Source organism: Astatotilapia calliptera, chromosome 11 (assembly GCF_964374335.1).
Source record: "Astatotilapia calliptera chromosome 11, fAstCal68.1, whole genome shotgun sequence".
NCBI classification, from domain to species: domain Eukaryota; kingdom Metazoa; phylum Chordata; class Actinopteri; order Cichliformes; family Cichlidae; genus Astatotilapia; species Astatotilapia calliptera.
In genome coordinates, this window is record NC_137432.1 from 7,931,311 (window position 1) to 7,948,534 (window position 17,224).

Consider the following 17,224-nt stretch of genomic DNA (forward strand, 5'->3'; position numbering starts at 1 on the left):
TATGTAAATAGGAATATGGGTGTGTGTGCTGAGAGAGATGGGGCCCTGCTTCTGCTCTCCTGATAAAACATACATACTGAGTAGAAATTTCATTGAGATCTCAAGCTTAATTCGGCAAAGTCAAGCTAAATTAGGCTTGTAAACAGATGTTCACAAGTTTTCCAAGTACTAGGTTTTGAGCAGTATATTTAAAGTGAAGGAACACATGCTACACATGAAATAGAAACACTGCATGCTTCGGTGTGTTTTTTCACTTGGGCTTAACCACTCTTCCAAACGCTAAAGTAACATCCAAGAGGCAAACTGTTTTTCTGACACCAGCACGAATACTATCACTCATCCATGAATTATTAAAAAAAAGGCAAGTGTTCAGTTGAGGTTTTGATCATCTCTCTCCCTGCCTCCAAATGTTATCGGTCAAACACCATTAGCACCCAGCAGCTCCTCCGTGGTATTTCTGTCGTGGAGAGCTGCCGAGCTCCACAATCAGCTTGCCACGACTCCCATCGGCTTTAAGCGGAGTCCCACTGGGCTTGTGTGTGTGCCGAGGGGGAATTCATAAGCATTATGATTCATGAAACCAGCAATTACTTAGTAAGTTAAGCACCCCTGCCTACGGTGGTCTGCTCTGAATTGCCAGAAATTCGGCAACTTCTGAGGTGTGGATTTATGACCCCAGTCAAGTCCAATTGCTCTTAATTTGCATCTACCAATTATAGTAATTAAGGCTCCGAACAAGAATGCCGAGTAGCTCTCAGAGCACGAGGGGAAAATGATGTTGTGGAATAAAGCAAGTCAGCAGAATCTAAGACGCAGTCACCGAAGGACTTTAATGACACTGCTACTAAAATGATTTTTGATGACTGGAGCTTTTTCAAAAGGAGTCGAACACAGTCGCGAGAAACAAAATATCCAAGACAACAAAACCAAAACAATGCACCTAATTTGTCACAGTTGGCAATAACAAAATACTTACTTTTTAGCCAAGTACAACAAATCCAATCTTTAGTTGATTGATTTTTTTTCTCACTGGCACAGTACACAATAAACAGAAATTGCTGCTTTCCTGAATTGTGTATTGGCTTTGATGTACTGACAAACTTCCATGACAAAAACTCAATCTATTCTTTTTTATTTTAGCCCAGCAGCATTACTCATCTCCCCTGCTACTCCCAACAGAAGCATGTTATTCATTACGTTGATTGCACTTTAAAGACACTCATACTCGACCAATTATATCATATTTACACAAGATCTTAGGAGGAAACTATTACTTCTATATACAATACAAGCTGGGCTTAGTTCGAGCTCAAACCACCCTCATGACAGCGGTACGCGATGGTAAGACGTTAAGAGAAAGCACTACTGAAGACGGGCCTCTGTTTACAATGACATGGTGTATACTAAAAGTCAGTGTTTGCACTTTGATTTCAACATATCATAATTACAGAAGTCATTTATCTCCCATGCAGTTTACATGTCAGAGAAGTTATAATGTTATAAACAGTCTGCGTTAGGCGTAAAAGTCACTGGATAACATGTGCTCTCCACGATGGCATGTTAAACATGACAGTCTGGCCGGTGTAATTTATAGGCTCATCACGCTCGTAATTCATAATCGGATTCTTGCATCAGATCTCCATGTTGCAGAAAAAACAAAACAAAAAACAAGCCATGCCTTAAGACTGAACAGATATTTCTTTTGGCTTCAGCAGATGTGCATTTCATGGAATTCACACACACATTCACTGACTGCACAGATGAAACTGCTAATCTTTTGTTATATTCTAAGATTTACTATACAGCTCAATACGTTTTTTACAGTCACATGGTGGATACTGACTCATTTATTAACACATTATATCAAAAGTCTTTTTAAAGACGTACTTATTGCATATCCTTGGCTACACATCAGTCAGAACTTTGATGCACCTCCAAACTTTCAGTCTAAAGTACTCTGCAGTTTGTCCTGGCTAATAGCACTGCAAGGGCCATTTATTGAAATGCACAGATGTCGTCCTCAACCCCACTGCTCCTGTTCTGCTTCGCCTTAGTTATGGCTGCACGCACGCATGCATGGACGCATGCACACATGCACACACACAAACAGACACATAGCTTGCCTGGTCTGTTTAGCTTTAACTCTGCTCCTCTGTCGCTTCTGCTGCTAGCTCCAAGCACGGAGCATTCCTGGGTAACAGGGACAGTAATTCAGTGACTTTTTAAGGGCAATGACTTCTTATTGGATTGCATCCTACAGCAGGTACATCTGCAAAGGATCTAGTTGAAAAGGGTCCTTGGATCCTCAACAACTGAACCTGCAGACCTGTGTGCATATTAGTCCATCTCAGATCCTTTCCAGCAATACACGCTCGAAGCTGACGCTGGTAATAATTGCATTTGTGTGTGTTTGAGAGTCTACGTGTCACAAAGGGACAACCCTACGATTTCTCCCACAAATCTGAATGGGCCAGTGCTTGTGAAATCACTTCCTCTCTTAGCAGTAACAGATTTGATATGCTTCCTCTCTGCTCTGAAAATGGACATAATACTGCTTTTATAAAACATGTCAGGATGAGTTTCAGCAGTGGGTCCCTGGTGCCGAGGTGTGAAGGGAATGCTTACTTCCTCAGAACTCAGATTGAAACCAGATTTGTGTCCCCACCAAGCAATTTTCAAAGTGACGTAATCCCACAACCATTTTAATTTGAGAGGCCTTATCTCTAATTAATCGCTAAACACATGCACGGAATAGATTATTCATAACTGGATGCAGCAGAGAACATGGCAGGGGTGGTTAAGAATCTGGCTTAGCCTTACGTGCAATCATCTTCATCAAGTTAAAGAAAAACAGGCCCACACCTCGGTGTTACTTTTACACCAATTATTGGAAAACTCGGAAGGAGGAAGATTCCTGATCCAAAGCTTGCTACAGGTCTCTGGCAACCCCTGTGTGTTCAGTAGGTCTGACTGACAAAGCCTGAAGTGTCTGAAACCCCTTTGATATATAAAGGATTTAGAATGACTCGGGACCCAAGCCAGTGCAGTTGTAAGTAAAATAGGTGAAGCAGTGATGCATACTTAGTAGAAATACTCAGTATGCATACAGCCACTGCACACACCATCAACACAGACAAGAAACAGAAAACCAAGGAGTCTCTCACAAAACTGTACGAATGTTACACAGCACAGCGCTCAGACACATAGGCACACGATAAGCATCCAAAATCGAAGTTTACTCCTGCACATAAAGAAGTCGTGCTCCGGCAAAAAGAGTGTTTTATGGAGCTGTAAAATTAAGCTCATTTTATGGATCCAACTGCATGAACCACTACTGTTTTTTTCCACTTGATATTGATTAAGTGGTTCAGTATTGCCAAGCTGGTTCACATTAGTACAGAAACAGTTGTGTTGTGTGTATTTTTGAAGATGCTCATTTTTATCTGTGAAAACGAGTCTCTCTGGCAGAGCCTTTGAAGTTGATTACACTGTGTTTACAGCAATTATTGAATTCTGACAAATGTTTAAAGCAGCCAGATTACATATCAAGGCCCTATCCTTCTTCAGACAAAGAGCAAAAACTTTCCTAAACAAAGTCAGGGAAATGATGGCCATATTTGATTAGGTTAACGTATGCTACAGGTTAAGCAGACAGGCTGAACAAACATGTAATTGGATAACTAAAACAGTAGGTCCTTCTCACTGACGTTTGCCTCGACCTTAAACAACATTTTGTTCTAATTCAAATTTCTTTCCAGCAAACAAAAGACAGAATGAAACAAAATACAACAACTTGCTGCTGGAAGCGCCACACATAAAGGAATTAAAAACGTATGTCTAAATCGCAAGCTTAAAGGAGAGACGGCTCGGACTTTGAGAATACGAGAGCAGCTTAAAAGCCTCTGGTGCTGCCCAGGACTGCAACACTGCAACTGCTTTCTCGTGAGATAGTATCCAAATACTTTTATGTCAGCAAGGAAAAACAGCATAAAATAATTACAATAATCTGGGGCACACATGCTTCCTACATCAGCTAATTCTTCCTCCTCTGCGAATGACTGTGGAGCCAATGTTTATAATTCTGAAGCGGATCTCAAATTCATCCAGACCTCCAAGAGTATTTACACAAAGTGACATTTCTATATGGGAGATTTCCCCTTTTCCCTCGCTAACTGAGGGAATCACACAAGGGGAGAGTACTCCTGGACTTTTTGAGTCATTTTGAGTTGTCAGTGTAGGGAAAGTCAAGGTGTTACTAGGTTAAGTATTGCTGGGATCCCCTGTATCAACTAACAGAGTGCTGAAATAGCGTTCCACAGAACTATAATAAAGGCTGTGTTCAATCATTCGCATCTGGACCCACCATACTGTACATGTGCAGTGACAGTGTTCTCTAAGAATCAGCACGAGATGAGTCGTTTCTGTCTGTTTGGTGGCAAAGACCTTGTTCCAGGACGAAGAACACGCACGACGTGAGAAACACAAAATGGGGGAAAAAAACCCAAAAGGATGGGAAAAAAAGATGAAACTGTTGTGTGATAAACAGACTGAGTAGAAATATTTAACTCATACAAGCACAGAATGAATAGAAAAACCTGCAACATCTCATCTCTGTTCAGTCTTTCAGTTCTTCTTGTTTGAAAACATGTTTCACATGTTTTCTTTACACAGTTCCCAACAAAGTCACTTTTTTGTCTTTTAATAGCCTCCTTCACTCTCCCCTCTCCTCTCTTGCCAGTCAGTGTTTTGGTACAGTGACTCCAGAACAGTGAGAAGGAAGTGGCCCCTGCAGGCCAGGCTCCTGACAAACCACAACTCTAAACAGGCAGTGCTGTGAAAATATGGCATTCAAACAACACAATGCCAAAGCTTCTGACTGCCATGCCGACATCCTAAACAGCTGCAGGCACAGAGAACGTTGAATAGGGGGGAAAAAAACAACGGGAAAAGAAACACATAGTAATAATAAAAAAAGTAGCAGAGAGGGGGAGATTACAATCAAAAACATGCAAAGTAGATCTTAAGCAGTGTCTGAGTCAAGCTAGTAACTGGACAGGGCTGCTTTTTTTAAAAAAACAACAACAAAAAAACGGGGAATTGAGAGATGAAAAAGATCTGATGCTAACACAACAGCCCCCTGTGACTCCATGGATATCTGAAAAACATATTGGACAAATAGCATGCTGTGCAGTCAGAGGCTGCGGGGAGAGAATGAAAAAATGGAGTGAGAGATGGTTTAGGAAGGAAGGAAGGAAGGAGTGGAACAAGTAGTGCTTCTGTTGAGCAGAAAATCTGTGCAGAAAAGAAGTCCAGGTGTAAAGAATTAAAGGAGATGGCACATCAAACAGAGGTTCACTGTGCCTCTTTCCTGTCGCCCTGGTGGCAGGAAATGCTCTAAAGCATCCTGTGAGCTGACCAGAAAGAGACAGACGAGAGGGCGCAACAAGAAGTAAAGTGGAAAGTGAGGAACAGACGAGGGCAAATGTAGAAAATGTTCAACAACATCCTGCAGAGAAGTGGGAGATTAGAGGAGAGAGAAGCACATGGGAAGAAATAATGGGGAAGGGGGAGGATATATGGAATGCTGCAGCAAGAACAGTGCAGAGGAAAAGGAGAGACTAAGGAGAAGAAGGAAAAGCTTCAATAAATGCTATTTGAGATGACTTGGCAAATTTGTGTATTGGATGTTTTTGTGTTTCAAATATGTGTGTGTCTGTGTAGATACAGATACATATGTATAGCTGAATATCTCCAGCTGATATCATCCTTCAAAAAAAACCTTCTTCTGCTTAAAAACTATTTTGCAGCTTTTAAAAACTAACAATACCAGCCCATTACTGACTGCAGATAATGCGAGACCTGAAAAAAACAAAAAAACAAAACAAAAAACCACTCTTAAAATCCCTGCTTAGATTTAAGAAGAGGAGATGGAATACAAATCAAGGGAGGACAAGATTGCTTTAAACACTGGCTCATCTTCATTACAGAGGAATGAAAGGGAGGCTTTGCCAACAGTTGGACATTTCATTTCAGCATAAAAATATGGAGCAAAGCATATTTGCTTCAGTTAATAATTTTTGCCCCGGTAACATGTGCGTAACAAGAGCAGTGCGATGATAAATTGACATGGGTGGGGTGCTGATTGGAGGGCTGTTGTGCATGTGTGTGTGTGTACACGGGTGTGTGGTAAGTTATAGAGGGAAGACAGGGGACCACACACCAAAGTTGTCTATAATGTGGCTTCACATTTCCTTCAAACCTGCAGCTAAAGTAACATGACTGACGTTCTCACACACAACGCAACTAGCTGTAAAACTGGCCCATTTTGATCCCATGAACAAATTCTGGGGCGAGTTCAACCAAATACGCACAGCAAAGTGTCCACGACAGCCTCGGGAATCTAATCTACTGTGTCTGATATCTGATTCATGCAGAACACAACTGATGTATGTAAACATTCATAATAACTCAATGGCCTCTCTAAGTGAAACAGATCGTTAAGCTAAAGACCTGTGTTCATATGCTGGGAATATATCTATATCTATATATAGAGAGAGATATAGATATATACACACATGCACACATGAACATAACTCAGGACCACATAAAACACTGAATTTGTTTATTTAAAAAGAAATGTTCTCCTTCTAAAATCAAAGTGAAAATAGAGTTGTAGGGGGAGTAATTAAACACATTAGTTTACATTATATACATTAAAATAAACTATTCCAAGCAGTAAGGACTTTAAAAACTGGTAAAGACTGGGAGGAGGAAGACAAATCTAAGCCCACTTTAGTGCCAGCTTCTTGTTCTTTCAAGTCTAGCTGGGCCTCCTGGGGTTGTAATGTGCCTCTTGTTACACAAGCATTAGGCAATTATGCCACTGGTTTCTTACTGGCTTCCCAGAGCCGCAGCAGAGCTTGTGGCTTCACACATGGACATTTGAAAGCATCTGCACATTCCTTCCTTCTCGAGGTCGACTTCTTTTTTTCCCCTCTGTTGTACTTCAGTTAGTTCTGCTCTGGTGTGATGTTCGACTATGTAGCCCATTGATAACTTTGGCGGGAGACTACTGACCACACACATACACGTGTGCAGATATACATGGGTGAATCATTAGAAAAAAGCAAATGTGTGTAAATGTTTACAATCTGGTGGCCACATTATGTTGTAAACCTAATGAGCACCACAATTATAAAAGTGGATTTCAGAAACTATTCTATTATGGAAGTAAACTACTGATAATTGTAACAACACTACAGCTACATGTAGCTTCACTGCTATAAGAAAAAAGGGGCTATAACTCGTCCTCCAAATGCACTTTGTGAAACCTCTTTGTGTATCTCGACACATGGCTCAAGTTCAGCTATTTCTGTGTTAATTTTATGGAGGAAAAAGAAACTAGACAAAGTAGAGACACACTGACTGTCAATACTGTATTTCTATTCCCCTGATAGTCCACCTGGCCCCTGCTACTGCTGTGTGACTGGCCAGTCTGAGTCTCATTGTCATTAAAATGACAGCTTCAAACCAACCACGCAGGATGCTAGAACATCAACATGTCATGAGCAGGCAGAAAAGGAACTAAAACACAATTATGCACAAGGCTGGGGTTTGACTGCAAATGCACATTTTCAGGCACACACACACACACCAGAGCTAGAATGTGTATATCGCACGCTGCAGTTGAGCACAGAGCTTCCGAGGCAGGGTGTATTCTTAGAACCCTAATATCCTGCTTCAGGATGAGCCATTCGCACACACACACACACACAATCACTGAGGTTGGATCCCTGTGGTCATGCGGTCAACCCCTGGATCAGGCCCTTTATGAGTGAAGGACAGCTGAGGCATGATCCCTCTTGCCTCTGTCAGCATGCATCCCGAGCTGACTGACAGCAATATGCCAAAACACATGAACAGTTTCCGGGAAGCTCTGCATTAAGGTCTGTCACCTTCAGTGCCACTGAACAAAGCATGCAGAAATCCATGTTGCTTCCAACACAAAGATGCAGACAGATGAGAGGAAAAAATGATCCGCGCTGTATCTGTATGGCTATTTCAGCTTTAAAATGAAAAATAAAATGGAAGGGTTTAATGAGCTCATTTTGGGTGTTTGGGGAAGTACAGTGACATACACTGCACACTTTTAGCATTTACTCTTTCTAAGGAGTTTATATTATATTCTTTTTTGTTTAATTCAAACCCTGCAGAAACACATCTTACTTATCCTCAGATATCTTGTTCCCAGAGTTGAGATTTTGTTTCTGGTAAATGCTGAACCCTTTGATTTAAAAAGTAACATGTTTAAAATTAGCTTAATCTGAATAAGATGCATAAGCAGTTCAGGAAACAAATACATGGATTATAGACTAAAGGGACAGTTTTGGCAACTTTACCCAAAATAATAACAATGTATCCCATTGGAACAATTCTACAACAAATTGACTGGATAGCTGTTCAAACTTTATTAAGACCAAAGTGTTGGCCCGTTTGTTCCTAAGGCAAACGGGCCAGCATCACTATCTCACTGTGCCAAAAAAGAGGAGGAAAATAAGTTGTGGTTTACTTGTTTGATTCCCTTGTGGTGAGTCCTAATACTCCCTTCTCTCTATCTTCTCCCCTTTTTTGCACACTACATTGGAGTCATATGCATAAATGGCCATAAAAAATGTATAGCTGGGCCCAGGCTGGGGTTTTCTCCCTCCTAATCTCCCTAAACCTCTAACTGCAGGCCGACGAATACAAGTGTTGTGGTACAATCTTCTCACAGAGTGGAGGGCCTGAGAATAACATCACAGAGGCCACAGATATTTATGGAATGAACCACAGGCTGTACACAGAAGTCAGCAGACACCACAACACAGCACACAAGATGCTGTATACAGCTCCCTGCTCATAGGCAAGACGCTGCCAGCTAAACAAAGTGCAATGCTGTCGTCAAAAGCTTATCAATGACATAGTCAATAGATCTGCGGGGACAGAAAGAGGTATATAGGTTAAAAATCCTGTACTTTAATAAGCATTTACATTACTTTTCTTTGCAATAATCTGTTCAATCGCCTATTGTTGGACAGAAAAAGGATTTCTGGTCGTCAGCTGTGACACTGTGGAGTAAACCCTTAAGTCAACGATCACCATCATAGTTTGATGCTTGAACACAGTGATCAGCTACTCTGAATCACAGATCAAGAATCAAACCCAGTGCGTCAAATCTAGTGTCCTCTGCTCTACGTTCAAAACATCAGCTCTGCAAACACAAAGCAAATCTTCCCATCTCATTTACAGTTTTACAGGCAAACAGAATTTTCTTCCTTTTCATCATATCAACTATGTGTATCTGATGTGTTTGTGATAGCGTCTGAGAGTTAGAGAAATTCTTCCATGACCCCAGTTGCAACAGCAAATACTGAGAAATAATTATCTAAAAGCAAAAAAGAAAATGGGGGGAAATAATCGAGAAAAAGCTGCAGCTTCAGTGGCTGAATCTAAACTTCCTGTTCACATTACAACATGTTGTCTGAGAACTGTTTCGGCGTGAGACCCTCATCCTACTCCCAAGTCTCATTTGTCGACTCTATGCAGGCTATCCTGTCAGATTCAAAGCATAAATTCTGAGGCGAACTTTAATAAAAGGGGGCGTATGATTTACTCTAGGTAGTGTCTGTCCCCATTTTTAAAACAATTTGATGCTGCATTAATTCTAAACGTCAAGGCAATGTGAAATATGTCCTCTGCATTTACCAGCACCAGGTGTTTCATTTGCCGGAATGACAAAAAAAATGTTTATTCTGGCTGACCCTCCAATCCCCGCTTATTTTATCTTTTTTTTTTCTTGAGAAGAGAGAAAGAGAGCGAATAGATGTATATCTGAAGTAAGAGTGCAGAAAAGAGATCAAAGAACAAAATGGAGCTACATGATTTAGCGTTAACCAAGAAAGTTTCATGTCTAACAATTTCAATTACACTGTCTCATTCCTCTGCCTTTAAGGCCCAAACAGAACACCAGTGCTGTTGTTTCACACCATCAGCCACTTCACATACGTTTGCCTGCAGGGTGGATCTGCTGTAAGAATCTTCTGTTGGTTGGCTGCAGTTCAGCATGCTCACACGGATCAGTGGCATTTCCCTTTTACGTCGATAACAGCCTAGACTGACCACTATTGATTACTGAAGTACACCATAATGATTGATCGTCCGCATTTAATGCATTATAACAGAATGCAGATAATCACGGAGTATCAAAAGGAATTGGTATAAAAACATGTATTTAAACCAGTCATAAAAGAAGCAGCAATGACATCAATATACACACATGAACTAACTAAAACATCAAAACAGCTACTTAGCCCAAAAAAAAGACCAGTGCAATTAAAGAGATTTAGTGAGTTGGTTTGGCTTTTGCCCACAGTTTAGTGTTAATAACATACTGAAATTTTTCAAAAAAAAAAAAATAGGAGTGAAGAGTGTATACTAGGAAAAGATGATCCAGTATATTTTTAAATCCTAAAACTAAAGATGAAAATAGATCAAAGAGAACTTTGATTCACATGGTCACGTCTGGCTGGGCAATCCCCAGACACCGTTTTTACATTCTAAAATCGTGCTCTGTGTAGAGATAAACTTTAACAGCAGGGACTAATTATACCTAAGCTTCCTTAAACAGCAACAGAATTTAGGTGCATAAAAGGTCGCCTCTTATGAAAGCACCTGATTGTTTAGGTAGGTCAATGGAGGTGTCTAAAAGAATCATGATAAAGAGTCCTCTTATTCTGGCGAGATATTACGATTACTGCCATCGTAGCTTCTGAACAGAGTTCATCATTAAACCTCCGCAGCAGCCAGGGAGTTTTTAAATGAACTTAGTGTATATAAGAGTAGGTCCTGGGTGTCACTGTGTGTGGCCTGAGAAGCTCCTCTCCGCTGCAGCAGCGAAGCAAAGCTGGAGCACTTTTCGCTGGTGTAAACAAACGGGGAAATGGGGCACTTGGCAGCCGACTAAAGTGAGTGATGAGGCAAGTGTGCGCTGAAGCATCTAATGAATCATTTACTGGGAATGTTGGGTTTTATGAGCAAAAGACAGATGAGGAGGAAGACAAGAAAGAAGGAGACCAGCTGAGAGCATCGAAAAAGAATTACTTTTTTATGAAAAGAAAAGAAAGTTGGTGAGCTGCAGCTGTCATGGAGACACCTGAGAAGATCGGTCAATGTTTTAACCCAACGTGAGGACGAGATTAGAATACATAAAAATAATCCTTCTGCTAGCGCAGCACCAGCAGCATATGAACCTCGCTGAATTTACTGAGGTGGCTGCTGACGCTGTGACAGGTTTGCACCTTTGAACAGAGCTGTTGTACTGAAGGCCTATAAGCGGTCATATACTCATACGCTACATTTTTACACCTCCAAGGAGAAACAGAATCGCTACTTCTGCTTCTACAACTGAGTGAACAAATATCCAGAGCAGTGAGTGAAATCGCTCTTTATTATAGGACATACACAAAATATCTTGGAATTGTAAAACCTTTTTTTCCCTCTTTGGCAACTTGTATTCCTTTATCACTTTATTCACACACTCCCATCCATGGAAAGGATGCTACTGTGGGAGATGGGTGCATATAATGTTCTGCCAGGGAATTTTATTAGTAACAGGCAACATCCTGGCTTCACTGGGCTGAGTTTATCTGTGGAGGGGAGATCCCCATCACAACCACTTATTAGGACATATATGTGGCTTTAACCAGGCAGCCATTCAACAGCAATAAGGAGCTGGGTTACTGACCACAAGTGACTGGGAGTGGGACCATTTTAACCAACACCGAAGCAACCGAGAGAAAACGGAAGACAGGAAGGAAATAACAAATACACATAGAAACACAAGGGAAAAGAGAGACATTCAGCAGAAGACGGTAGCATGAAGAAATGTCATGTTCTGGAAACTCCGTGTGGAAGAAAAAGAGACAGGAGTACATCATGTCCATTGATACAGCCACATCATGCTAACTAGATTCTGTATCACCGCTCACGCACAGCTTTCCCTGCCGTTACTGTAGAAACACGAGCGTCTGCACAGATCAAAACAAACAAACAAAAAAAAATGTGGCAGCTGGATGCTTCATAACTCTCCTTTGGAAAGAGCATGAGGTAAATGAATATGTGATGGAATCTAGAGCTGTGTCCTCGAGATGTGGGGGTGGTGGGAAATACGCAGGATATTTTAAGTCTCAAACACATGAGATGTGCAGACACACAAATGGAGAAGGCAAATAATATTTAAATTGCTTCGGTGCAAAATTTTAAAAGTTTCATTTAACAACAACAAGGAGCAAATATTAAGCGTTTTCCTGTCACTGATAAATGAGGAGAGCTTCTTTGTCTCTTTCTATATTCTCAAAGTAAAAAATGAGTCATAAAAACACAAATGAAAGCCATGTGTAGCCATAGTGAGACTTTAAAGATTAGCCCTCTTTCAGTCAGGGATGTCTGGTTGCCCTTTCAGATTTGCCAAATAATCATGTATGTTTTTCATTTTTGTTTTCATCTACAACAAAGGATAATGAGTGCCATGCATGTTTAATGGCTTTATCAAAAATGTATATAATTTAAAATATGAATATACTTAATTTGTTTTTTTAATTTAATATTATGTTAAAAGACAAATTATCTTGGTATTTCAAAGCTGTTCCCCAGCATAGAAGAACCTTTCAATACTATGTTCCCTGAGTTCTAAAAAACATCTCAGTGGAAAAAGGGGAGTGAAAGATAGAAAGAGAGAAAAATGGGAGCAGGGAGTGAAAGATATGAAATTTTACAGAGACACAAACCACAACAAAGTGAGGGTTGAAAGTGTGCTGGACATTCCCCGGGCTGGTGCTCGTACTTGGAAAAAGACGGCCTTTTCAAGACAGGAAAATGATTACAGCTGTGTAAATTGACAGCGGCCTTGTAGCTAAAGATGAAGAGGGCGAAAGACGGGAAGCCTGCAGCCCCGTCATAACTCCAGCTTGGTCTACAAACTGCTGGGGGTCGACTCCTTCGGGGGGGGGGAGAAAAACATCACACGATCAAATTAAATGGTGTTAATTGCTGCCAAATCAGCCTGGTGGTGGCTATCAACTTAGCTTAACAGCATTCCAGTCAAACGCGTTTGTTTTTCCATCTCTGCGTAAATGCTAAATGCACACCGTGCTGTGAACGCGGAGAAGCTGAAAGGCACTGAAGTGTGTTGGAGCTTAAGTAAAACATCAAGATAAGCTCCATCAAGATGTTTACACAGTTTCACTATTTTAGCTCGCACTCTTCTCTCTTCTCACGTCTCGTCTCCTAGGGTGGCATTACAGTAAATCTTGGTTTTAGACATTGTGAGGCAATCATTTCAAGTACAGTAGACAATAACAGCATAGCTACTTAGATCAGTCATTCAATTGTGACAACAGATGTGATTAGTGGTAGACTTTAAACAGAATTGCAGCAAATGGCTACTGGGACTCACAGACATATTTCTTCCTATAGCCACAGTTTGTTAGAGATTGTAAACACACTTTGGTTTGCATGATTATAGACTCTCCCTATGACTTTCTCTATGCAACCTGGGGGAGCACACGCAGTAGGATTCGGCACAGATAAATCGCAATATTATGTCAACAAGTCTTTGATCTCAGGGTTATCAATCATGTGACTCATAAGTGTGATCATTCTAAATTGGAGGGCAGATGTGAACAGTGAAGGTGGTGAAGATAATGCCTGGTTAGGAATGTAATTCCTGGGTTTTGCTGAAGAGAGGGAAGTGGTGGCTCTTGGCTTCTGTCTGCAGAAGTTAGAAGACAACTGGATGTGGGTGTGTTTGCAGCATACAAACATACCATGCCTGCTGCTAGTGTTTGTCACATAGTATGCCTATATATTTGTGTACCCTGCACATCTGGGTGGGAAGTCATGCAGAAGGTGATCGCCTCTGTGACTGTATGTGCCCCCCCTTTGACAGCATGCAGTATGTCCACGTCTGTGTGTGTGTGTCCATGTCTGCCTGGGTTAGGGTGGAGCATCGTGCGATGGAATCTGGTGTCTGTGAGCAAATGTGGGCACTGCAGCCACAGAGCCACCAGTCCTCTAACTACTAGAGGTAAAACATTACTGGCCAGTATGGGCTGAAATTGCATGGCTGGTCTAAATGGTTTTTCGGGTGAAAAACAGAGAAAAACTCCAGATTATTTTCCATGCCCACAAAGACATCATTTATCATCTGACAAGATAACAACATAGCCAACATGTCAACAAAATAAATCTATGCAAAGTTGCCACGGAAACTGAGCAGATACATCCCATTAGCTGTACTAACTTGTACCAAAACAAACAGCAAACATTTCAGCACTGCACACTGTGTGAATCTCATTATGCTGGTGATCGATATCGTTCTTGCTCCATTAGCTCAAATACAAAAGTGAGACTGTGAGGGAGACAGTTTGGAAACTTTGGGTGAAATGTGCACAGTGTAGGACAGAGTGCAGGATTTTGTACATTTGTGCTTTGGGTATCTTTAGGGCTAGGCCCTCTGAGACTCTGTGCTTTTTGCAATCAACCTACTTGTGACACGTACTCCAAGCGAAAGTGGCAATGAAGCCTAAAATGGCCTCTCTTCTCCTTTTTTTAACCGCCTAACTTTTTCCTCATTTCAAATCAACTCACATTGCACTCGCAGCTGCACAAAGCATTAGGCACCACTTTTATCTCCCTCATTACATGTGTTTGCCAGCTCCATATCTGCCCATTCGCACAACTGCTCTCCCTCTCTCTTTCACACACATACGTGCTGCAGGGCTGTGGTTTTCAGGCAGCTATGACACAATCCAGATTCTTTTAGCTGCCTATAGCAGGGAAATGTGCTTTGTGCGGAGCTCTTTCCCTACCAAGTCCAGATTTTCCCTGCGTTGCAGCTTTGATCCACATGGCACGAGGGGCTTGTGTCAACAGTCTTCTGTTTCAGCTGGAGGCACGGCAGACCGCCAAGATGTCATTGAATTAATTTCAGGGACAGCTTTACCACTTAGAGGTGCTGTTACCCACCACATCCTCAATCCCCCCCCCTCCCTCCCCCCCTCCAAGGTAGCCAGCATCCTGAGAGACAGGTGAGCACCCATATATATGTACATGGCTACCAAGCATGTAGTTCCAGGAGGTTTAATGCTGAAGTCGTATGTGCGCTTTAAAAGTATTACATGTTAATGTAATCTAAATTATTAAATTTAATGACAGGAAGGAAGTGGGAAATATTTGCCTAATAAAAGAAGGGGAGAAGAAATTCCAGTGACAAGAAACTGACTGAATTATAAAAAGAAGGAGAATCAGATACAAACATCCTCATAGCTGCTGTTTTAGAGTGATTGTGTAGCACTTAACTAACAAAATAATAAAAAATGAAATAAATAAATATTTCAAAAAAGATAAATGGATCATAAATTATAAAGGAGACTTGGTGGCAAGAGATTGGCTTACTGGTAGATGTCTTTTCGCAGCACAGTGCGGGTCAGCGGGTTATCAGCCTGAGGAGCCATACTGAGGGAGCCTAGCTTCAACACCAAGGTGTCTTCCTTCTTCATGTGGGAATCTACCAGGACACATACAAATACACAGAACACAAAATTAACCACTTACAAAGGAGAAGAAATGGTTTGATGCAGAAAAATATATATTGCTGATTTATAAAAACAAATGAAGTCAAAGCATATGATAATTGTTACTGGCAGAATTCATTAGTGTTATTATTTTTACAGTAATAAAGGTTTTAATCAGACCTCATTATATATACTGTACTATTCTGTCTCATGTATCTTTGCATTCCGTTGTGGAGGCTCTATAATGTCTTTAAACAAAGTAATTCTCTAACCTGACCCAAGCTGTTTGTCTTGTGTCCCAGGGCAGAAGACCCTGATCACACTTGTGTTGATGTAGATGAGAGGAAGACATCGAGAGGTCAACGTGTGGCTTCTCATTGGCTGACCTGCTGATTTCCCACGCTCTCTGTAGCGTCTTGGTACCTTCGCCTGAAAATTTATGAAGCCAAAAGTACAGGTGATGTATTCAGAAGATCAAGGTTAGCTGGCCTCTTAAACTGCATCAAATTATTTGAATTGGCTTATTTTTTTCCAATATATTTCATCTATTAATGTTAAAACTGATTAAAAATCATCAGGATTTCAATTCCTGTGCCCAATACTTTTTATAACTATATTACAAAAGGCTACTTAAATGAAAAGACATTTGTTATGCTGTTTATTTCCCATATGGGCCCAGCGTTAACAAACTTCACAGTTATTAGAACTGACAGACATTTTTTACTACCTGGAACACTCCTGCTACAGTGGCCAGTAAGGGACAGGACAGAACCACATCAAACGGCTGGGCTGTCAGCAGGATTTCTCTCAGGTACAGCGGCGAGCTGTCTGCCAGAGGATCAGTGGTCACCTGCTGATTGACAATGGTAGCACTGCTGCGGGCTGGCCGCTCAGGCCGAGTGGTGAGTTTATGACGGACATTTTTGGTGATAGCTTGCGTGTAGGTGATTGACAGAAAGCCGTGCTGCTGGTGAGAGCCCTCCAGGACTTTAGCTGCCGTCTGGCCAGCGGTAAGACAGGACAAATCACACATGAGCGATATCACACAGGAGTCACACGCAAATAAAATTCATTGTTTATTGTTTTGACTAATTTTGTAGGTAAAGGTTAAACCAGAATAAAAATAAATGAATAACTTCTTGAGCTATTTTTCTCAGATCGCATTTTAATTTGAAATATTTTTTACCAAAAAAATTCAAGAGAATCACATTGGAATCAATGATCTATTTAGTTTAGAGGATTAGATTTACACTTTCCCTTTCAATTTCTGAAAAACCTGACATCACTTTTTCAGATATAGCTCAAAAAGCATGCAAAGCTTCCATTTTATTACTTATTTGAAAAACAATTATGGGGTGAAAACAATTAAATACAGAGTACCTCTGAAAAAAGAAGTTTCATTCTAAATGTTTAATGATTAAAAGACAAGCTGATTGATTATAGGCATCAAGGTAAAGTGCTACAACATCCAGTAACAGTGGATTAAATAGCTGCTGACAAAAGGATTCATTAACTGATCATTTTCTAAGTTCTACACCCTTTTAGGAGACTTCCTATTAAACCTAAATAAATACAAAGAGACCCAAATAGTGATGTTCAGACTATCTACCTGA

The 17,224-nt window shown here is 40.8% G+C and overlaps 1 protein-coding gene across 2 annotated transcripts in view; it reads right to left on the minus strand.

The window, feature by feature from the left end:
- vps13b (vacuolar protein sorting 13 homolog B) overlaps positions 1 to 17,224 on the minus strand; it is a 301,375-nt gene that overhangs the window by 110,165 nt on the left and 173,986 nt on the right. For both annotated transcript variants that reach the window (XM_026183458.2, XM_026183460.2), the window contains exons 29-31: positions 16,339 to 16,611; positions 15,884 to 16,040; positions 15,493 to 15,604 (exon numbers count right to left, since the gene is read on the minus strand). In XM_026183458.2, the coding sequence (XP_026039243.2) occupies positions 15,493 to 15,604; positions 15,884 to 16,040; positions 16,339 to 16,611 (542 nt within the window). The remainder of the gene's footprint in view (positions 1 to 15,492; positions 15,605 to 15,883; positions 16,041 to 16,338; positions 16,612 to 17,224) is intronic.